General features: G+C 40.5%; 2 protein-coding genes across 2 annotated transcripts; both read right to left on the minus strand.

Annotated features, from left to right (window-relative positions):
* Window positions 1-172: 172 nt before the first annotated feature.
* Window positions 173-5827, minus strand: LOC106954810 (protein KRI1 homolog). The gene is made up of 15 exons (XM_015044592.1): window positions 5623-5827; window positions 5409-5479; window positions 5131-5233; window positions 4944-5046; window positions 4301-4355; window positions 4158-4207; window positions 3992-4088; window positions 3838-3915; window positions 2758-2873; window positions 2453-2681; window positions 2195-2365; window positions 905-983; window positions 712-815; window positions 474-636; window positions 173-396 (listed from the first exon to the last, which is right to left on the minus strand). The coding sequence occupies exons 1-15, from the start codon at window positions 5705-5707 to the stop codon at window positions 188-190; spliced, it is 1713 nt and encodes a 570-aa protein (XP_014900078.1). The 5' UTR covers window positions 5708-5827; the 3' UTR covers window positions 173-187.
* A 5841-nt stretch (window positions 5828-11668) lies between these two features.
* Window positions 11669-23340, minus strand: ldlra (low density lipoprotein receptor a). The gene is made up of 18 exons (XM_015044593.1): window positions 23110-23340; window positions 20255-20377; window positions 19470-19592; window positions 18766-19146; window positions 18190-18312; window positions 17970-18092; window positions 17737-17856; window positions 17394-17519; window positions 16070-16241; window positions 15749-15976; window positions 15537-15655; window positions 15307-15446; window positions 15069-15210; window positions 14733-14876; window positions 14339-14641; window positions 14162-14242; window positions 13911-14074; window positions 11669-12717 (listed from the first exon to the last, which is right to left on the minus strand). The coding sequence occupies exons 1-18, from the start codon at window positions 23153-23155 to the stop codon at window positions 12661-12663; spliced, it is 2715 nt and encodes a 904-aa protein (XP_014900079.1). The 5' UTR covers window positions 23156-23340; the 3' UTR covers window positions 11669-12660.
* Window positions 23341-23584: the final 244 nt, after the last annotated feature.

Below are 23584 nucleotides of genomic sequence, written 5' to 3' on the forward strand. Positions count from 1 at the left end.
GTGTTTCCATGGAGCAGATTTCTTTTTTTAAATGCAGTTGCAAAAATAAATTTGTTTATGCCGTCAATAGAAACACAGCTAGTTTGGAATATTGTTTCTGCTGCCCTGATACTGACTTTCACACCGTCTTTAGTCAGAGGTCTCTTTAGATTTGATGCAAGACTGATTGCTACAGGAGATAATCTTTTTAGCCAAATAGTTGGTTCTCTTGCGTTTTTTGTTGATTGCAGAGATCCAGATGTGTAGCATTCAGGAAGAACCTCACCTCGTCCGTGGTCAGGCCGAAGTCGTTGGGCACCACCTGCCTGTAGCGAAAGCGGCACGGAAGGTCGTCGATGATGTCCTCATAGTCCAGCTTGTAGTACTCGTCCAGGTACTGCTCGAAGGTTTTCTCCTCTGAAATGAGAGGGATGGCATCAGGCGAGGCAGCCACCAGGGCAACGGCCGGGTTCGGGACGCTTCCAGGCACTTACGGGGGTCAAACACCGGCTTGGTTCTGGTGATGACCTCAACGAAGTGAGACTTCTTCTTCTTCTTGCCCATCTGTGGCAGATCGTCCTTCTTCAGCTTCTTCTTCTCCTTTTTCTTCTTCTTCTTGGAGGCGGTGTGCTGGCTTGGGTCGTAGTCTGCATCCATCTGTATGAACAGAGTGACCGCTTCGCTAAGCAAAGCTAAAACAAAACAGTTTCGGGCAAAATAAGGTCGACTCACGATGAAGTCTTCGTCGTCGCAGTGCGGTCCAGAGGCGCTGTACTCCTCTTCGTCAAACCCTTCTTCACGTTCCTCTCCAGTCCATGTGTCCCAATTCCAGTGTTCTGAAAACACAGAAGAAACTTCAAATGAAGCAGAAGAACCACAGCATCTGAAATAAACAAATGAATAAAAAATAAAGGCAGCAGCTCACCATCCATCTCGTTTCCTTCGTCGTCAAACTGAGGCTTCTCCTCTTCGTCTTGTCCGTAGTACTCGTCTCCAAAGAATTTCTGCAAACATGTAATGTTGCAGATCAATTTAAAAGCTTATTTTGACCAGAAAAACTAAATGAAAATAGCATTTAAGAGGGTGAAAGTCTTGATTGTCAAGTTAAACATTATTTTAAGTGAACGCTAGCAGAGCACCGGTTGCAGTTTTCTGGCCGAGCCGAGTCCAATTTTTGCTGATATTGACTTTTTATAACTGATACAGTGACTTAGCTGGCAAACTGGCAACTGTTAACCACACACATGATTAAAACCTAACCTTGACTGAAGAATTTGAAACAAAAAAGTGAGAATTATGGGTGTTAGTTATGGCAGAATATTTTTTAAAGGATAGCAAGAAAGAAAAACATGATGACTGCAGAGACTGATGCATTTTGATGAGGGCTGGTCGATAAAATAATTTGATCAATTAATACAATTGTTTTGAAGAATTACTTTTTGGAAAAAAAATAAGGATTTGTTTTTTGTTCCCCCCCTTTCCAGATCTTAAAGGCAGCCATCTTGTTTTACAGTTTCTATCTATTTGGACACTAAATTCTTGAGTTAAGGTCGACGATAACAAGATGCAACTGTTTACCTAACATTTGTTTCCCTTTTTTCACAAAAATAGTCAAAACGACACAAATATGTCGAAATACTTGAATAAATTTGTGATATTAGGAGAATGAAGTAATAATAATATGAGAACTTCCACACATAAAATAAAATTATGCAAGATTTGGTCTTATTGAAAACAACTTCTCATAATTTTGAGACATTCTTCATGTAAAATTATGACAACATTCTCGCAATTAAACAAAATTCTTGTTTATCTGTCAGTAGTCCATCTTACAAATCACAGAAGGGATGATTGGAATAAAAGCAACTTTTTACAAATGTGTCATTTGTAATTTCTTTTAGAAAAAAATAATCTTTAGGTAGATTTTATCTGAAGCCCCAATCCTGACATACGAATGATGCTGAAAAAAGTTAGCAATGCAATGCAGTGTTGCATCTGTGAATATGTAGGAAATGTTAACTATGATCGAATCTTAAAAACCGACTTAGTTATTGGATGCTGCTGCTAATGTAAGATAGGTGGGTGTAACTAAAATGAGTTTAACTTCTACCCACTCCTCTGAACGTGCAAATATACTTTTTTGTTTTGCCTTTCCTTGTATGTAACTTTGTTTATCCTTTCGTTCACTGAAGTCAATGCGGGTTCCTGTCCTGACCTGCATGAGCTGGTCGTGCTGGTTGGGGTCGAAGTCTCCGTCCAGGTCAGCCTGACTGAAGGCCAGCTGCTCGTTCCCGGTCAGCTCCTGCAGCTGCTGCAGCTTGTCCATGATCTCCTTCCTCTTCAGGTTCTTCAGCTGCTTCAGCTGCTCCCGCTTCTGCTCCTTCTCCTGGAATCACGCACACAGCCGCTTCGTGAGCCTGTGTTAGCATTAGCGTTAAGTTTTTTTTTTTTTTTTTTTTTGTACCGTACGTACCTTCAGCTTCCTCTCCTTCACCTCCTCCCTCTTCTGCTTCCTGCGGTCGTCCTTGGTGCGGACGGACGTGGCGATGTTTCGGGGGTAGGTCTTGATCTGCAGGGCGCCGGGCTCTTCGAAGCGGAAGTTGTAGCTCCGCTCGAAGTCCTCCTGGCGCTCCAGGAAGCTCTCGCCCTCCTCCTCGGAGTCGTCCACGTCCTCCTGGACCAGCTCGTCGTACGTCGGGATCCTGAACAGATTCGGAGGATTTGAAAGTGATTATTGTGAACATTTGAGGGAGGACTCCAGGCGTATTGGCTGCGCACCGTTCGTCGTCGTTGTCCTCCTCCTCGTCCAGGTAGCCCTTGTTGAGCACGTAATCCCGGAGGAATCGCTCCTTGTCGTCCAGCTGCGGGTCATTCCAGTAGTCGCGCAGGTATTTCTGTCACAACGGGGGGAAAAAAATTAAAAATCATATTTCCAATAGATAATCCAATATTCATACCTGTAGCAGCCTCAGTATTGAAAAATAATCGGTCACAATGTGCCTGATCCATAAGGGCAGATCTATTTAGTCTAATTCTGAGCAACATCACGCTTTATTATTCATCTCACATTTAAAAATTCCAAATTGCACTTTATGAATAATTTAAAATAAGTTTTGTTGCAGTTTATTATTATTTTTCTTTACATTTTTTGTTTAAGATAGTCAACCTATTGTTTTCGTCAGTTTCAATTTATTTATTTTACTCCTCATTGCGCCGACTCAACAAATTATAGTTGTTTTTGCATGTTTGACCAGGCATGTGAAGGAACTGCTGTATTACAGTGAGCTGAGCTGATGCAGAGTTTCTCTTTTTTCTCTTTCTACCAAAAACTGCATCTTCATGGTGTGCTGTGGTGGCGCAGGGGTTAAGCACAACCCACATATGGAGGGAGGCCTTAGTCCTCAATGCGGCTGTCACAGGTTTGATTCCCGGCCTGGTGACATTTGCTGCATGTCTTCCCCTTCTCTATTACCCACTTTCCTGTCAATTTGCTCTATCAAATAAAGCCCACTAGAGCCAATAAAACCTTTAAAAAAAAACAAAAACAACCTGCATCATCATCTGGTGTTTCGGTCTCCAGCAGCCCTGAAGGAAAATGCTGTTTACAGAGCCTTCATACCTCAATTTATTTGTCGTTTATGTTGTTTTGTTTATTTATTTTGGATATTTAAAATGTCTTCCAGTTCCAGAGTTAAATGTTCATTGAATTTTGAAGTTTGTTGATCTTTGACAATGTGTTCTTGTGTTATTATGCCATCATCAATACATTACTTAAAAATGGTCTGAAAACAACTAACTTATCGTTTATTGCGATAACTCCTAGAATCCCCGTATTGTGATTTAACGCTGGGATCTCACCATGTCCTTCACCTCCTCCGGACCGTCCAGCTCAGCCTGACCTTTGAGCCAGTCCACATAATCCGCCTCCTCTTTATCCTGAAAACACACACGCGGGAAGTGTTGGTTTTGTCAAGTCGCTGCTTAAAAACACGAGCGGAGGCCGTTTCCTGACCTTCTCCTCCTGCGTTTTGATCCTTCTGGTGAGCAGCTTGGAGGCTTCGCCTTCCTCCTCCTCTTCCTCGTCGCTGTCCTCGACAAACTTCCGGAAGCTGCGGGGACGTTTGGGTTTCTGTCAGCGGGCGTCCGGGCGCAATCGCTTAACGAACGTCTGACCTCACCTCTCTTTGAGCTCCTTCTGCTCCTGGATGTAGCTCGGCGAGGCTGCCCTCTGTCACAAGAAGACAACGCCGACTCAGCAAACAGTCATTTTCCCAATAAAAAAAATTTAATCAGAATTATTCATCTGAAAACGTTTGCACACCTCTCTTCTTTTGGCTGCCTCCTCCTCGTCGCTGTCATCATCGTCTTCATATTTGCTGCAATTAGACATTTTTAAACACTTGTTACTGCCTGACATACAGCAGCATTTCCTCTTTTAATCCACGTTTCCCCCCATAATTCTATCATTAATCTGGTAAAGAGACACAAAAATGACCAATTTTAAGTTTTTTGAAAATTCAATATTCAAGTCAATATTGTTAGTTTTACCTTTATCTCCACTGTTTGTTCAATGAAAGCATCAATACATTTGAAAATATGATTAAACACAGTTACTGTTTGCAGTTCAGTGATATAAGTAACTCTTCTTCAACTGGTGTCATAAAGAAGCATTTTACAAATGGGAAAGTTTTTTTCAAGAGCAGTATTTGTTTTTTTGTGGGGCGACAATCGCTGCTACACGCAGACAGGATTACACTAAAAAAAAAGAAATGAATAGTTCTCATCGTTACTTTTATCGTGATCACAATTTTAATCACAAAATATCGTTTACAATACAACTTTATCGTCCAACCCTACTGTGGCACCATTCAGTTTGTTAAAAGTGACAAATCTTGGGACTTTTTTTTTGTTTGTTTTGATGCTTTTTACAAATCTTCCCAGGGGCACCAAACATCTGCACTCACCCTTCTTTTTCCAGGATGACTTTCCGCTCGTAGTCCTTCAGATACATGGGTTTCACTTTGGCTTGTTTGGATGTTGACGGACCGTCCTCCTTCTGGGATGCGTCTGAAAGCAAAACACGGTCAACCCAGCAGACTGTGCAAGATGACCGAGCCTGAGTGAAGCTTTACTGGTCACTTTTTAAATCACCTTCTGAGTAGAACTTGGCATCTTTCTCGTAGATTTTCGGGTCTTTCTTCTTCAGCAGGGACAGAGTTCTGTAAAAATCCCTGTCTAAAGCAGGATCCAGCTCCTGGGAGGAACAGGTACAAGTCAGGTACCAAGTATCTGTGTTTTAGACGTTTCCCTGCTTCAGCACACCTGATTTCTATTAATGGGTGATTAAAACAAGCAAGGAAACGACTAGAACAATGCAGGGGGACGTTTGGGAAACATTAAACGGGGATATTTTAGCCACAGATGCTAACCACTTCACTGTCGTCAGAGCTGGACTCAGAGGAGTCGCTGTCATCGGCTTGGTCTCCGAATCGGTCCTTCACTGCATAGATGTACAGAAAACACACACACGTCACATCTTCCATGAACTCCTGCCCACAGGACATGACAACTTTATCGCCAACGGTACTTTCTGATCCACGTTGGGTAGTTAGCATCACAGTTAGCAATCAGTAGCACACTTACGCTTCTGCAACTCCTCTTTCTGTCGGTACTTCTCATATTTCTGCGCGAACTGCGAGTTAATTTTCAGTTCCGACCTGCCCGGCATGTTTTCAATGACGGTGGGTTACAGACATTAATGAAAACGAGCCACTGCAGCTGCGACAACAAGCACGTTACGAGTCCAACCACGCCGTTTCCGGTGAGCTGCAACTGATGTAGCCAGCAGAGGGCGCAGTAACGTCAGCTTATGAGTACTTCTGGGGAGATTTTCGGCCATATTGTGAGTGGCAAATTCACACGAGAAAGTCTCATTCAACTGATTTTCTGAGTTGTGTTTAAAGTAAACGATACTCTTATTTATTTCTAATAAAGGATAGCACTAAAGAAAATAACAAATATAAATAAACAATCAAATCATAACAAAAATGAAAATCTTAAATGTTAAATATATATATTTAACATTTACTGAATTTAATATTAACTAGCTAAACAAAACTTTAGCTTAGCTATTTTTTTTCAAATATTCCTATTATTATTATTATTATTATTATTATTATTAGTAGTAGTAGTAGTAGTAGTAGTAGTAGTAGTAGTAGTTGTTGTTGTTGTTGTAGTAGTCGTCGGGTGATTCTCTGAATTCGGTACATTTTGGGGTCTAAGGTTACTTAAAAATATAGGCTACCACAAAAAATTATGTTTTTGAACACGGCATCTATTGAAGGACTCTGAACCTCCAAGAAAATATGTTTCCCCACTTTATGCATGAAATGACAAACAGTATTATGAATTTCTTTGTTACTTAGGTTGCTTTAAATTCAATCCCGTAACGGGGACAATTTGATTCCTCTATCAGTATAACTTAATAACATTAACAAATTTTTCAAGTTCCTTTGAGATCGCGTGTCCCTTTACTAACTGTAAATATATTTTATTTGATTGTGAATCATCATAATTAGACTGATAAGTAGAATATGGCAACTTAATGTAAAAGCGCTTTTCATAAATCAAGAAAATACACTTTAAAATAAATATTAAATCAGGCTTTTTTATGTTTTTGAATCATTCTTTAAACTTTGTATATAGTCCAACAAATATCAGTCTATTATTTGCTGCTATTATATAAAAAAAAATCATAACAATGTATCATGTAACGGGGTTGAATCCATTGTAAAAGTTGACCAGTCCAACATTCAACCCCATAACAAAACCCTGTTTTTGTAACAGTTAAAGTACAAAAACAGCACTTTAACTGTTTTTGTACAGTAACGGAGTACAACTGTTTTGTACCCTGTAACAAAACCACCACTAAAAGTTGCCATAAGTCTACATCAGGACCGACTCTTTTGGGGGCAAAGTGACTGTGCACAGCTGAACATAGACAATTACATCTGTAGTGTACAGGCTACTTGTTAAGCTTAAGGTGATGTATTGATATTAGCTAGTCATCTTTTAGCTAACATTAGCTAGTCATCTTTTAGCTAACATTAGCTAGTCATCTTTTAGCTAACATTACCTGCATCCAACAGCTTTTCTCAACAGTCGGTTCGTTTGGGGGAAAAACTGTGAAAAGTTCTTTGCGTTTTGCTGGTTTGCTGCCATGATTCTAACACACCTGAGTATCTCTGCACAACAGCAGCAGGTCTCCGTCGCTGCCGCACAGGTGTAAAACCCAGCGCGAGCGTCGTAGCGCTCATGTTGCGTTTAAAGGCGGCTCGGAAAAACAGGTTACGACATGTTAACAACGGATTAAACAGTTTTAACTGCTGATAAAAGTGACAGAGGACACAGATATGGGAAGTGTGGAAGCCTCTACTGTATCAAATTGACATAGGAATAACAGAGAGTTGGCCATTCTAAGGTAAAAACCCAGTACATACAGTGTTCTTTTTTTTTTTTCATCCAGACGGCTTCCCGCGTCCCCCCTGCAATGGCACGGCGCCTCCCCTAGGGGGCGCGCCCCACAGTTTTGGAACCTCTGAGCTAGGGTATTGAGCAACATATGATATAATGAAAACAAGAAATTAATATATTTTTCAAAGACAATTCTTTACTTTTTCCCAAACAACAATACATATCATTTATGTGTGTAACAGGGTAGAAAGGTTGAGCTTGACGATAACGATATTTGGATAAAAAAATAACTAAATATAGGTAAGAAATTTTTCTAACACTTAAATCAGTGTGAGCAGGAAGAGACTTCAGTGATGTCACTTCCAGGGTGCTGAGGAAATTGGACTGAACCATTATTTATAAAAAGGAGGAATTAGTATGTTGCTACGGGGCTGAACAAAACTTGAGAGACAGGATTAAAAAGTGCTATTTTATAAATAATTCATGTATTTTTCTCATATTTATTTTATTTAGGTTAAAGTTGACCTAAAATGTTTATAATGGTACAAATAACTTGCAATTACTGTCTATTTTTATTTGATTTATATTCATTGAAAAATGAACATTGGTCAGTGGGGACATGCCCATAAAAGTTTTCAAAACATAATTTTTAGAATATATTTGCATGTTACATTACCAAGACACATGAATATTTCCATTTCTTGATTTTCTCAAAAAATGCAATTTGCATTATATGAAAATCTTTGAGATAAGCCTGTGGGACACAAAATGCACCAAATTCAGAGAATTACCCGGTCGTAGTAATAGTCTTTCCACTGAAATGTTACAAATTTCCACCAAAAATAAAGAGGTCATTTTAAATGCTTGTATGATGTCAACAAAAAATTAAAAAAGGGTGGGCGCAGTGGGTTCCAATCACCAATGCTAGTGTGCCATTTGGTCAGCAGAGTTTGACTGTGGGTGGTCTTTCTCTAACAAAACAGTGTGCGAGCAAAGGTCAGTGAATCTCCAGGAACGGGTCAACACAGCTGAGGGCTGTTTTTTACCACGAGCATCAGGTGAGGAGTGATGTCACATCCTCTGTGGTGGAGAGACGGCACGTGTTGAAATAATGCCCAGAACCCAAAACGTAAAAAGTTTTCAGTCTTTGAACTTATTTTTTTTCATATTTTTGTCACATTAAAACCAAAACCTTCACTGTTCTGTGGGATTTTATTGGAAGTAGATAATTAAATGGAAATTGTTTTTTTTTTTAAATAATAAAAACAATTCACTCAAATCACACAGCATTCTGATACAAAACATTCTGTAATCTTAGAACAATCTTCTACCAGAATTAAATCATCACTGTGTATACTTTTCCTTTGACATAGACCTTAACAAGTGCCTTTTTTTTTCTGTGTCGACTGCTTCTTTTAACTCATCCCATCAGTTCAACACTTCCTCGCTCCCTCAGCCTTGAACTTTACTCTTGACATTTTGTGCATTTTATCTGACAACATGTGGGCAGACTCACAGATATGCCAGTTTTGGTCATTTACTAACAAACCAACCCCCCCAAAATACTTCTTGTGTGTGTTGGAGTCTTTTTTTGATTATTCAAAGCTAAAGACACTTTAACTGCTTATGGTGCTCTGAGTAGAGATGCTTTAATTTTAACAAGCAAAACTGAATATCAGCAGAAAGCAATATACTCTGCTGTTCCCTTAATTGAAATAACTTTTGAATTACCAAGTACTCTACTAGCACACACTGTAGCCAGAATTGAGGTGGGGATTTTCACCAGAATGTTTTTGTTTTCTCTCATCATAAATCACGAGGATATAGCCATAAACTCATTGTTTTGTTGTTGTCTCTTTCCCTCCTCAACAACCACACTGGAAAAAAAAAAACAACCTGATAATATGGTTTTCTTTTTGCCGTGATCTGGGGCTTTTCTAGGAAAGTGTTTGCTTTAATAGCTACAGCAGCTCAAAGTAAAAAAACAAAAAAAACAAAAAACAAACCCAGCCTCACATTTTGAGCTCTGACTGCATACAGAAACCATATGGGCCGGATAACCGCACAGAGACGGGAGAGATGAATGGATTTACTCCATGTAAAAGCATTTTCCCTGAAACTGACACCAGAATTTCTTACAGCGTGGCTTCCCGCATAAAATAATTCACAAATAAATCTCAAAAGTGTGGCCTGCATTTGTTTTAATGACCTCCACCAAAGTTGGTGAGAGTGGATGGGGAGACAAATGAATTTCAACGCAGAATATCCATCCATCCATTTTCTGAACACCCTTGTCCCTCAGTGGGGTCGGGAGGGGTGCTGGTGCCTATCACCAGCTTACGTTCCTGGACAGGTCGCCAGTCTGTCGCAGGGCAACACAGACACACAACCATGCACACACACACACCTAGGGGCAATTTAGACAGACCAATTAACCTAACAGTCATGTTTTTTGGACTGTGGGAGGAAACCGGAGTACCCGGAGAAAACCCACGCATGCACAGGGAGAACATGCAAACTCCATGCAGAAAGACCGGGGCCGGGAATCGAACCCAGAACCTTCTTGCTGCACGGCAACAGCTCTACCAACTGCGCCACTGTGCAGCCCTCAATGCAGAATATTCGTAACGAAAACTTGTTAGAGGCTTCAGATGACTTGAAACTGAGGCAGAGGATCAAACTTAAGCTGGAAAACAAGCTAAACTTGAACTCAGAGCTGTAATAAAATGGTTTAGATCAAGTCAGATTAATGTGTTAGAAAGGTCTAGTCAAAGTCCAAACATAAAGCTGTGGCAAGGTTTGAAAATTCATCCAGTCTGACTGAGCTGGATCGATTTCGTATGGTTGAAATGTGTACCGTTAATGCATGAGCAAATTCCACTGATTTAGTTTTATAGCTACTTTATGTTCTACATTAATAAACTGCTTGGAAATTAGGTTCCAAATGAGAAGAGTACAGCATTAAAGTTAACTAGAACAAAATAAACAGCTAAGGTTTGATACTGAAAGTTTCCATAATCTTGATCTACCAGTTGAAGAGACAGTATTATGTAATTTCAACTTTTTTGAGCTTTACATCATGTTATTTGAATCCCCCACTCACCTCCTTCAGACTAGCCAGAGATCCAGAAGTCGTGTTAGAGGAGTTCTGAGAGCTGAACTGGTTTACTTCAAGCTGAAGCAACAATAGAACGTTTTTGAAAAACAGATTCTGAACAAAGTTGATTCTGTAATAAATAGAACTGTCTTTATTTACAGAACATCTTGAAAAGCTAAAACATCAGCAAAACAAGTGAACAAGTATGTAGAAGACAAATTATGTACATCTATGAACATATTTACAAACTGTGGTTAATCATTGAACAGAAAAAAGACTTCATGTATGTTTCTCCTTCCCTGTCTGACACCATAATAGCTGTTTCCATTCACCATAAAATTGCACAAATTGAAATTACAAAAATAAATTTAATTAACAAACATGCCAATCTCTAAAAGAAAAAGAAAAGAAAAAAGAAAAATCGCGTTAGAATTAAGTGGTTTTTCAGCCGTATCAAAATACATGTATTTCACAAAACTGCAATGGAAACGCGTTTGTTCGCGTCACGTGATCAACGGCCGGATGTTCCTATACTGGCGGGAACGACAAAAAAATGGGGGGAAAAAAGGACAACAGGAGGTAGTAGAAAGATGATAGTTTGTTTTCTTGTTTGTTTTTCGGACAATGTGCGGCTGGCTTATCAGTTTATAAAAACGAATTAAATCCACAGGTCTTCTGTAAAGTCACCGTCTACAATTTCCCCATTTCCAAGGGTCATCAACGCCGACGATAGATGATGAGCGCGAGCGCAGCGGCTGAATTATAAACATACGCCATGAAACAGTTACATCCGTTCCTGCCGTGACTTTTAATGTCTTACCGCGTGAACAAGCTTAATCACCCGTGATTTAAACATCAATTGCGAAATTGCGAGCGTTTTTTCGACTTTAGCGGAATATAGTCAAAAGATTTGCGCACACTCGTAACGGAAACGCAACCAACGACGTCACGTGAACTCAGCAGAACCATTTCATTAACACGGGATGAAGAACAGATTTATAACATAAAATCTTGAGTTCAATAGCACCAACATGAACACAGAGACACATCTCAATAAAAGGCACATACATTCGCTGTAAAACAAAGCTATAACTTATATCTAGATGCTGTTGTTTTTTATTACCACATAAGTGCACATGCCATTCCTTCACCAGGAATGCTGGTGTAAAAGGGGAGGACATAAATATATACTTGACTGGATGCAGAGCATTAAACTCGGCTTGGCTGGTCCCACGTGGCTGCATCAAAGTTTCCCCAGCTCCGAGGAATGCTGAACATATGAACCTTCTGGTCGTTCCATACCGGAGACATCTGGAGAAGATCTAGAGAGCTACACCAAACTTCAAGCAGTGTTTGGTTCTGACGTTTTGTTTTGTTTTTTTTCTAAGCAGGTGAAGTGTAACCACTACCTGAAGAACTTACATTAGTGTCTTTCGGCGGAAGATTTTTGCGCAACTAAAAAAACCGCAGCCATCTTCTCAGTGATTGACCTGTTGCATTCATGACTTAGTGGAACTATGTTACTGCATGCAGAGCCAGACAAATTGATTGTTAGCTGCAGTTAGAGGTTAAAAAAAACCAAAAAAAAAAAAAAAACCCTGCCAGTAGAGTACTGTTCAATCTGTCTTAGGTATCTGAAGTGATAAATAACACACACACACACACACAAATAAATCTCTATTAAAAGCTTCTCGACTTCTCCTAAACACTTGCTTGATTAGGAAGTTGCAATGAACATTAAGAGAATCAAGAGAAAGCTAAAATATATATATATAATAATCTCATCTTAAAAACCGCTTTGCTCCAATTTAACCATCAGGATCACAGTTTAAATATACTGGAGAAAACATGACAGTCAGCTGGTTTGTTTTAAGACATAAACCTGAGATGCTGTATAACATGTGATGTGCACTCCGACGTCAACTTTTTCACCCTGTTATTTTCAAAGTAAAGCATTCGTTTGTTAGTGAGGATGTAGTGGTCTAAGGCTGTCGGACGCAGGCTTCGCATGTTCTCTGCGTGAGGTAAAAAAAATAATAATGAGAATACTAAAGGCCTCGAATAGTGTGTTCACTGAGGCACAATGTTTTTCCCACTTTGTCCTTCTTCTTTCAGTTTTCAATGAAGGAAGGATTGTCCGCCTCTTCGTCCAAGCTCACAATTTGTCTCTGATGAAATGAGAAAAAAGAATGTTAGACGTACGACAGATTGTACCAGGAAGGTTTCTGCTAACGTGGCATTGCAATAGCAATCGTGTAAACATGTCACAATCATAAACTCCAGTGTAAGTTGCACAATTTTATAGCAATGTACAATATATTGGCACCAACATCGGTTATCTGCTGATATTACCCATTTGTAACTTATCGATATCAGTCCGATAACTGGGCCGATATTAACAACCGAGATTTATTTTTATTTTGTCCTTTTCCAAAGGTGTCGAAATGGTAGTGAAATGGATATAATACTGGTAGATATTGGTCATCGCCCACAACAGCAAGATTAATATCGGATATCGATATTGGCCCAAATTTTTTGCATCAGTGCATCCCTACAATTTTATGTAATAAACCAACACAAAGTATGGAGTCATTGTGAAGAGATAAACACTTTCAACCTACAAATAAATATTTAAAAAAATGTTTAGTGGAATTATATTCAGCTCTCTTTGCTCTGATAACTAAATAAATTCCAGTGCAACCAATTGTCTTTAACCTGTCATTCACAGGTTGTCATTCACAATGACAGGTTAACCCAGGGTGTCAAACTCCAGTCCTCAAGGGCCGCTGTCCTGCAGTGTTTAGATGTGCCACAGGTAAAAAACAGTGGAATGAAATGGCTTAATTACCTCCTCCCTGTGTAGATCGGTTCTCCTGAGCCTTGTTAATGACCTAATTATTCTTTTCAGGTGTGGTGCAGCAGAGGCACATGTAAAAGTTGCAGGACAGAGGCCCTTGAGGACTGGAGTTTGACACCCCTGGACCTGTCACGAGAGGACCCAAATTTGGGTCCTCTCGTGAATGACAGGTTAAGAGAATCCTAAGTGTTAGAGTGGCCCGTTCAAAGACCAGCTTTAAATTCAACTGAGAATTTGTGGCAAGACTTGAAAACTCATTAACAGATGCTTTCCATCCAATCTGACTGAGCTTAGGCTATTTTGCAAAGAAGAATGCTTAGAAATCTCAAGCTCTATGTGTAAAGTCAGTAGAGGCATGCTGAAAAACTCTTGGTGGATAATTTTCTAGTTTGTGTTGGTATATTATCACACATACTCTTATATAATACGCTGAACTTTGTGGTTGTTATGTCAAAAAGTTCAAATGGTATGAATACTTTATTACAAGCAGCCTTAAAGACTTACTTTAGGGTAGGCGTAACCTTCCAGGCTCTGGCTCCTCCAGATGTGAACCTGGTCCTCAGTGGTTTTCTGATAGACGGGGTTGTGAAAGTGCATTGTGTTGGTGTTCTGGAGCCTGTAGTATCGCCATAGCAACACGCCCCCGACAGCCACCAGACAAAGTATCGCTGTTTTGGGAGGGAGAAATCAAAAGTGAGAGATGTGAGAAAGATGTTTCTGATTGTTGAGAAAAATCAAAATGAGGCCAAACATACCTAGAGGAAGGACAAAGTAAAGCGTTTTTGAGGTGTTGGACGTAGTTTCAGGAACAGCTGCGACACCTTTAGGTGGAACACCTGAGGATAAGATTATCATGTAATGTTATCATAATGATCAGAGAGAAGGAATCTATAAAAGCAAAAATATTTACAACTGCTACTTTCAAAACTTGCCTGGAGTTGTGACAGGAGCAGCTGTGGTAGTCTGCCAGATTTTAGACTTTTCTGGCTGAGGCGAGGGCTTCTTTGGTAAAGGTGTGGTGGTCCGAACCGTAGGCTTAGTGGTACGCCGCACTGGCTTGGTGGCTGTAGTGGTGATAATAGGAGGCACTGCGGTAGTAATTGGAACCCGGGGCTTCTGCGTCGTCTTTGGTGCCATCGTCTTTGGTGCCGTCATCTTTGGTGGCGTTGCAGGGACAACAGGAGGGTGGGTAGTCGAGGCCTGAGACTCTGAAGAAGCTGAAGGAATTGGAACAGCTGGCAGAATAGAAACCAAGAGAAGAATGTAGCTATTAATATTTAATCTGAGAAATATTAAAACAACAACTTTCTGCGACAATTTACCCACCAGGCACACATGTCCTCATATCCCCTGCTAGCATCATGTTATCTGGACAGACACAGGTGTATTTTGGGGGGTGGGTGCCTATTTGGGGGGCAGCTAGGCACATGAATTCACAGGTGCTGTTGGAGACCTGGCACCAGTTCCTTCCTGCAGCAGGAAATGGAATACAGTTTTGCTTAAGTTGTTGTACAGATGGAAGGTGTTATTAACATTCTCTTTGTTGGGGTCTTTGTACACTTTTTACTAACAGAGAATACTTTTGTGAGTCACTGAGTTACTATCAGTTTTAAGTATGTTTGAGTGGATAGCTATATCTTATTGGGGATGCAACTGTCTTACCAGCAGGTTGTTTGAGGTTGTGGTAAAGAACAATGTCCTCGGGGGACGAAAGATGTTCCGCCACCGGTGCGATGTCACCACCAGTCAGCCTGTTGGCGCTGAGGATGGCGTTATTGCTGACGTCTGTCCAGAACACTCTTTCCTAAAAACGACCAGAGCACTACTTGGAAAATTGCGGAAAGAAAAATATCTTGGTGATCATAATTTGTGGGGGATTTTAGCTGGAAAAAATTTCTACCTCGAATACAGTGAGTCCCAGCGGGTGAGCCAGCTTGTCCTCGTCGATGATCAGGGTGCGCCGACCGCTGCCTTGCACATCGATGCTGGAGAGTGTGTGCAGCTTAGAGTCCACCCAGTAGAGGCGCTGGTTCAGCAGGTCTGAGTCACCAGTGGGGGTTGCATGAGAAGAAGACCATTAGCATTAATGAATAAATAAACAAGCTGAAACCAGATGGGGCATGAGGTCACCTATTGTGATGCCATTGGGCCACACGATGTTGTCTGTGACCAGAGCAGTGCGGTCTACTCCATTAAGGCCTCCCTTCTCGATCTTTGCAGGACTCCCCCAGTCGGTCCAGTACATGAAGCTGTAGGGTAAAAACATTTAAAGATGCTGACGGCTGCAGATCACGCAAACATAAAAATAAGACAAAAATAAAAAAAACGACAAAGAAACGCACTTGGTAAGTGGGTCCACCACAATGGCACGGGGCTTTGATAGGTCTTGGTGAAAGAGAGTTTTGCGGCGGCTACCGTCAGCAGTTACCACGGAGACAGTCTTCCGGATGCTGTCAGTCCAGTACAGGTTGCCGTGGACCCAATCGAAGGCTATTCCTTCAGGACCATCGATGTCGCTGCCTATCACCACATGGTGACGGGAGAAGTCCTCTGCTGAGTCCATTGGCGTTCTGGGTGAAAGGTCAAAGCAGCAGTCAAACAAAACCAAACGGGAACATAAAACAATAACACAGCAACTTAAATGTGAATTTAATCCTACCAACCTGTAGATTTTCTTCAGTGAAAGATCGGACCAGTACATCTCTTGGGTGGCGACGTTCATGTCCAGGGCCACCACATTCTTTAATCGGGGGATCACTCTTGTGTACTCACTTCTGTCCAGGGTCATCTTTCTGACCTCGTGACGGTTGGTGAAGAAAAGGTATGGTGTTGTACCTGCAAAATATATGTCAAGAATTTAAACTATATTATAAAATGATTAACTCATTTTTTTTAAATAAAGGTCATGGGTTTTAAACCGTGGAGTAGCTGTGGAGTAGCTGTGGAAGAGTCATTGTGGCCAGACAGGCAAAATAAAGTAAATTAGAATTTTTCATGATATTTAAATTTATTTCAAACTCTAACTATAGCCAAGGGTGCATTCACACCAACCCTGTTTAGTCCGCTGTTTTGTTGTTTGTTTGGGGAAGAGTGAAGTTGTGATCGAATTCTGATGCGGACCAAAAAAGTGAACTCTGGTTCACCTAAAAACCTATGTCCCGGTTCGACTGAATGAACTTGAGGATGGTTCAGATACTTATGAAGATGCAAGTGGAGCAGAGATCAATCCAAAAGCAGGAAGCGGAATATAGCGCAGGGCATTCTGGGTAAGTACAACCAAAACAAATGTGAGAGTCTAACTCTAGCGGGAGAAATGACTCGTGGTCTTTCACCAAAGACAAGAGAAATCCTACAACCATTAAAATCTGACGCTACTACGTGTTTGTTTACATTTTATGAAGAAGGAAATTGTGCTCAGTGTCTTGTACAGAGGTTGTTGTGCCATTTCATTCAGTAGTTTCTGGTGCAGCGCCACCACAGGCGAAGAGGGGAACAGGTTTTTCAAATTGTTTGGCTCGTTTGACACAGCGTAGTGTGAAAGAGAACCACACCAGATGAAAATCTAACAAAATTTGCAACTTTGGTTTCCAAATCAAAACAAGTCTGCCGGGTGTGAAAACACCCTAAACCACAGGTTATTCCTCGAAGAAAACTTGCTACTGTAGTGTATCTTCACTTTCCAGCAGGTCAGCAAGCGCCATAGTAGAATGCTTTAGATCACATAAAGCATACTTCAATTGACCCAGTCACTTTAAGAATCTCTGGCAAGAACTGGAAATTGATTTTTACAGATGTTCGCCATCCAATCCGACTGAACTTGAGCTGTTTCGATAATCTCAGTGTCAAGATTAACAAAGTTGTTAGAAAGACACCTACAGCAGTAACAAAAGGTAGTTGGGGGCAAGTACAGAAGTACACCATGTCACTGTACATCAAATAATAACTTTAGGAATGTGTTTTAAAAATCTGTTTGGTGGTCATGCTTACCAACAGCTTTGCAAGCTTGTGTCGCCGGGTCAATGTGATAACCTTCCTGACAGTCGCATTTGTAGCCGCCCATCTGGTTGATGCATATTTGGCTGCAGGTCTCTGGGTTTGCGCACTCATCAATGTCTAACCCGGAGAAGAAAAAAAAAGTTGAGAAACCAACTAGAACATTGCTAAACCAATGAAAATGATGAGTTCCTTCTTATCTGAAAGCACAGCCTGTCACATAGAAAGACAGCAAACAGATTTCTGGCATCACTTCTTAGCAAGTTTACGGTCTGACCTAATCTGACTGAGAGGGAACGGATGTTCAGTCATTTTATCCTGTCGCTCCGTTACTTACCTTCACACCGTCTCTTAGCGACGAGGCTGTATCCAGTTGGACACAGGCACTCGTAGCCGATCTTCAGGTCGTTGCAGATGTGAGAGCAGCCGCCGTTGTTGTAGAGGCACTCGTTGGAGCCTGCAGAGATGAGAAGGTGATTTATTTTCCCGAGGTTATAACTGCAACTTTCAGAGGACACAATTAGACGTAATTAAGCGGGAAAGCTTTGAATGTGGAGTGTCGCTGCTCACCACACTCCCTAAGTGGCTCGTCTGACCAGTCCCTGCAGTCACGCTTGTTGTCGCATACCCGCTCCATGCTTATGCACTCCCCGCTGCGACACTTGAACCAGTTCGGACCATCGCAGTGGCTCGCTGGGGGACGGGAGGGCATGAAAAACGCATCAGGTAACACCCAAAATACGCCGCTGGTCTTCAGGAAGACAGAGCGGGAGACAGGGTTGACGTGTACCGTTGACACAGCCGACTTCGTCGCTCCTGTCTGTGCAGTCGTAGCGGTGGTTGCATTGGTTGCTGCCGTGGATGCACGTACCATCGCCGCATTCAAATTCATCAGGACGACATGTGGAATGAGCTACAGAAAGAGAGAGAGAACAGTGGAGGGAATTTTTTTTAACATGTGTTCTATGTTTTTTACATTTTTTACCAGATAATGTCTCTGATTGTGATTTGCTGGTGTGCTAAAGTCTTAGAAATGGCAGAACCAATTACTTTGTTTCTCATCTTTCATTGACTTCCTTAAAGTTGAGAGTGAGGAGTTCCTTTTTGATACTTTTACTCTGCTTCATGCTGTCAGACAGGTCCTACTTAAACTATGAGCTATGTCTGGGATAATCAGGCTCAGCTTTTGTAGTTAAAGCATAACTTAATAATTTGGTTACATTTTATTTATTTATTTTTTTAAATAAAACGCTTTGTTGATCATGTATCTGTTTGAAGGACAACAAGAAACTACTTTATCTGCATTACCAGTTCAGAAACTTATCAGTTAAATCTTTGAATAAAAAAATTAAATGAAATTATTTACCACATCCATCTTCATCGGATCGATCAAGGCAGTCAGTATCGCCATCGCACCTCCAGCTGACATGGATGCACTCCCCGTTGCCGCACTGGTATTCCTGGGAGGAGCACTGGTGAATGGGAGAGCGCGTGGGGGTCCTGGTGGCGCAGTTCTGCGGCCACTCGTCGGAGCCGTCGGAGCAATCTGCGTCGCCGTCGCAGGCCCACAGCCGGGGAACACAAACGGTGTTGTTGCATTGGAAGGACAAGCCGCTGCATGTGATTGGCGGGCAGGAGACCTCGTCGCTGCCGTCATCGCAGTCGGCATCTTTGTCGCACACGAAGGAGGAGGAGACGCACTGGCCGTTCGTGCAGCGAAACTCGGAGTCTGAGCACCGCTTGGCAGCTGGGATAGATGGGAATATATATATATATTAGGATTTCTACCTTTATTTTACAACAGACCGACAGGAAAGAGGATTGTCGAGGACTGAAGCCTCTATACATGGGTCGCGCGCGTTACCGCCGCTCACAACATGGAAAAATTTAAGCTAACCGCGAAGCAAAGACAGAAAACAGGCCAGCAAAAACATAAATAAATAAAATAAAAGACCGGTTCTGAAATAAGCCAAACAGGGTAAAGGTAAAGGTAATTTTATTTAAATAGCACATTTCAGCAACAAGGCAATACAAAGTGCTTTACAGGAATTAAAAGGAACACCAGCTTACCACAGTTCTGTTCATCGGCTCCACTCACGCAGTCCGCTTCTCCGTCACAGTGCCAGGTGCCCGGTATGCACTGGGTCAGATGACCCGAGCACCTGAACTCCGTTGGTTTGCACGTTTTAGCCACTGGAATTGATAGTACAGAAAATATTGGATATTTAACCAAATTTATATTTGCTACCCTATTGAGATATTTGGGTTTGTGTAAACTGAAAGTAAGCCAATACGGGGTTGAAACGATTAATTGTGATTAATGAAATAATGGTCAACAAATTAGATTAACCTGAGCAAAAACTACATTCATTCCACATATTCATTTTGGATTTAACATATGTAAATATGTTAAAACTCAAGTTGTATAGATTTAGCTTTACCTGGTTCAAATTCTGTAAAAATAAATAAAAAATATATTTCCTAATATGTACATTTTGCTACCCAATTTTTAAACGATTAACAGTCAACAGATCAGCCCTGCATCATTTACTCTGCAAATGATCAAGAGTTCACTAAAGGAATGCTCTTGTTCTCTTGCATTTTAGTAAAAAAAATAGTAAAAATAAAAATAGCATATATATATATATATATATATATATATATATATATTAAAAAAAATTATTTACTTATTTGTTTACATCTTTTAATATATTTCTAATACTGCATAAAAAAACTTAAATGAAAAATCTGCAGAATTTTATCCAATTAATCCAATTTATCAATAGAACGATCGATTACTTAAATAATCATTAGTTGCAGCATATGAACACAGTCCGGCATTGGAGGACGCTCACCGCAGGTTCCGGGAAGCTCATCTGTGCCGTCTCCACAGTCGTCTGTGCCATCACACATCCACATGGATGTGATGATCTTCCCATTCCCACAGAGGAACTGGCCGGGGCCCTGGGTTAAAGCCTCTGTGACAGAAATATGAACATGTGGCTTTAGAAATAATCCAAAACCTAAATCAAAATGGTTTTGTATCAACAATTTAACAGAAGACCAAAGAAGACTGTGATGCGAGCTTCTTCATTATTTTACGTAAGTTGCTCTTAAAATTTCCAAGGTGGGGCCTCCGTAGGTTGGATTTGTGTGTTCACCACATCCCACATTCATTTCACTGGACTGAGATCCAGAGAATAATTTAGAAGCCGAGTCAGCACCTCCACATTTAATGTCAGTTTCCCAAAGTTCAGAAGCCGTAACACTCACCAGTGTAAAACTACCCACAAGTCCAATTTGTTCATGCACTTTTTTTTTAAATAAGAAAGGCTGGAGTGTGCATTTAGTCCTCCACACCAGCAGGGGTCCCCACAGAGCACTTGACGTTTCACATTAATCAGATTTGCAAATGTACGAGTAACGCATTAGCATCACTTGAATAGCTTTAATAAGCAGGTAAAATGTAACCAGATTTAGTTAAGTAAGCAGTTAAAATGTTAAGTAAGAATGTTTGAAATTTAACGTGAAAGAAAATCCTTAAAATCCACAAAACAAATCATATGTAAAATACTCAACTAATTTCTTTGGTTTCAATTTAACAGCTTGTTTCATCAGTTTATGTTGCTGAAAATGGGAAACTGTTTTCACCCCCACCATCAACACAATGTTTGAAAAAAAAACAAAAAAACACACCACTGCTTCAGAAACAACGATCGCCATGCATCTAAAATCCAAGACGTGACAATGACGTTATTTAACTTTGATTTCAAAATTGTTCTTGTTTTTTTTTTTTCCTGAAACTGGTGCAACGTTACCAAAGCAGTTTCCATGCTGGATGTTTACTTAATGGGCTTAAAGTTCAGAGCTCCAAAGACAAACTGGACCAAATGGCAGCGTTATTGACCGACTGCAAAACACTTCTGGGAAAATAACAAACGTGCTTTTGGTTGCTACACATCTTTGAAATGTTAACAATTTTTTTCTAATGTAACCTACCCTCAACAGATTAACTAAAAGAGGAACAAAGAATAAAAAACATTGGAAACTTAAAGAATCGCCAAAAATTAACTGATTTCTGCATGAGGTGAAACAAATCAGGATTCTCTCTCTGAATCTACATAGATAAAAGTTTGTTTTTTTTTCCATTTATTTCAAATGTTGCAAGGACATTTAAAATAAATGTCCTTGCGACTGGCTGCAGTGGTGACAACCAGTTCCGACATGTTTCGACCACACACCATACGCCCAAAAACCAGCATGCCGAGAACTGGTCTGACAGTAACTTCAGGAGCGCCGGAGTTTAAAACCATAACGACAGGAATGTAGTTTCATCACAGTGTTTTTCTTCTTCTTTTTTTTTTTTTTTTTTTTTTTTAAACATCTGTCCCCTCTGCGGTGGATACATCAGCTCTTCTGGGAAACGCTGAAACACTTACAAGTGAAACATAAATTTATCCAATCATAAACAAGCCCATTTATTTGGAAGTGGCACGAATATTCCCCTTACATCCCGCCCCACTTTGTGTGATGTGACAATTTATTTTAGCCAGATTTTATGTGATAGTTGCACAATTATGAAGTGGTACAAAAAGAAGGAAAATGAAAACTTGAAAGCTAAGGTGCCAGGCTGTATTTTTCAGCTGGAAACTGCTGAATAAGTTGAAGTCAACAGAGTAAAACTTGCTGAAACATGAAAATTGAGCATAAACAGAAATAAGGGTCGAAGTCGAGAGCTAAGGAGTAAAACATTTAGACAAATATTAGAAAAAGAGGCAGAACTGGCAGCTGACCTGCAGAAGAAGCGCAACTGTTTGCAGAAAAGTGCTGAAGAAGCTAAATTGTTTATGCATCGTATTTTATGTGCAATAAACGAAAAACACAACAGTCACCACAGCATGACGCTGCCGCCACCGTGTTTCAGTTTGTCTTTATGGGTTTGTAATTTCTATTTTTATCCTTTTTTTTCTTTGCATCATAATAGAATATAGGTGAACACATTAACCCAAAAGTAATACTGAGTTGATTCTGAAAGTGCACTTTATTTCATTTAGGGGGATCTGAGTACAAGTGGGGTCAACTATAATTGCACATCAACCCATGTGTACATTTTCATTTGCAAAACAAAATTACATTTATATATAATTTTTCTTCCACTTTTACAATTTTGCAGCATTGTTCTCTCACATATTTTTTTTAATTTTAAATTTTTTAAGTTCAAGGGGTATGAATACTTTTGAGCTTTTCAACAGCCAAAAATCAGCACTAACTTTATTGGATGTAAAAATCCCAAGACAATAAGAACTGGTAAAATAAAATAAAATCAATTTAAATAAAATCAATTTAAAAATCTACTAGAAAACACTTTTTTTTTTGTAACTTAAAACCATTTTGCTGAGATGTATAATATTACACATAACAGGAAACGTTTCCTCCTTCCAAATAGAATTTGGAGCGAGCCGGAGAAGATATGTCTGACCTACATACATAAAGACACGACCCCTCCCCTCCTCATCTGGTACAGTTAGAGGAGTGGGCACTTTAAACCCTTGAGGAAAAAGTTTGAATTATTTTCATAAATAAAATAAAAAAGCCACATGACTGAACCACACAATACAGCAAAAGTAGGAGAAAGCGCATGAATTTGAAACATTTAGACTCGCAAAAAAAAAACTAACAAAAAAAAAAAATTGTGGAAATGTGAACTTACTGGTGTGACCAAAGAGGCAGATGACAAGAATCAGAGGGAGTCTCATGTTTCTGGCAGATGAATGACCCCTGAAGCCCACCGGTTCTTACAGAGAGGGAGTCGGACCCCCAACCCTCCCTCCAAGAAAAATTAATAATAAAATAAAAAAAAAATCAAAAAATAGTGGCAGCAGTGTTATTATAGTAATTTGGGCTCCAGCACCGTAGATGCTCGCAGCGTCACAGTCTGACACACAGTGCAGTGATGACAACATCAGAGCCATTTCAATGTGGTCCACGGGTGGGTGGGTGGGACCGGCGGGGGGCCCCGCGGGGTGGGCGGGGTCTGGGCATGGTGTGATTTCGGAGGTGCACGCCCTCCACATATAGGAGGCGGGGTTTCTGAGCCAATAGCGTTTTTACTACGAAATTTAACCCCTTCGGGAGAGTCTGGAGACATTGGGTTTCAGTCATTGGAGACGAAGCTTCGGGCATGT

This window comes from Poecilia latipinna, unplaced genomic scaffold, assembly GCF_001443285.1.
Source record: "Poecilia latipinna isolate Pla-1442-1.1 unplaced genomic scaffold, P_latipinna-1.0 Scaffold683, whole genome shotgun sequence".
NCBI lineage: Eukaryota > Metazoa > Chordata > Actinopteri > Cyprinodontiformes > Poeciliidae > Poecilia > Poecilia latipinna.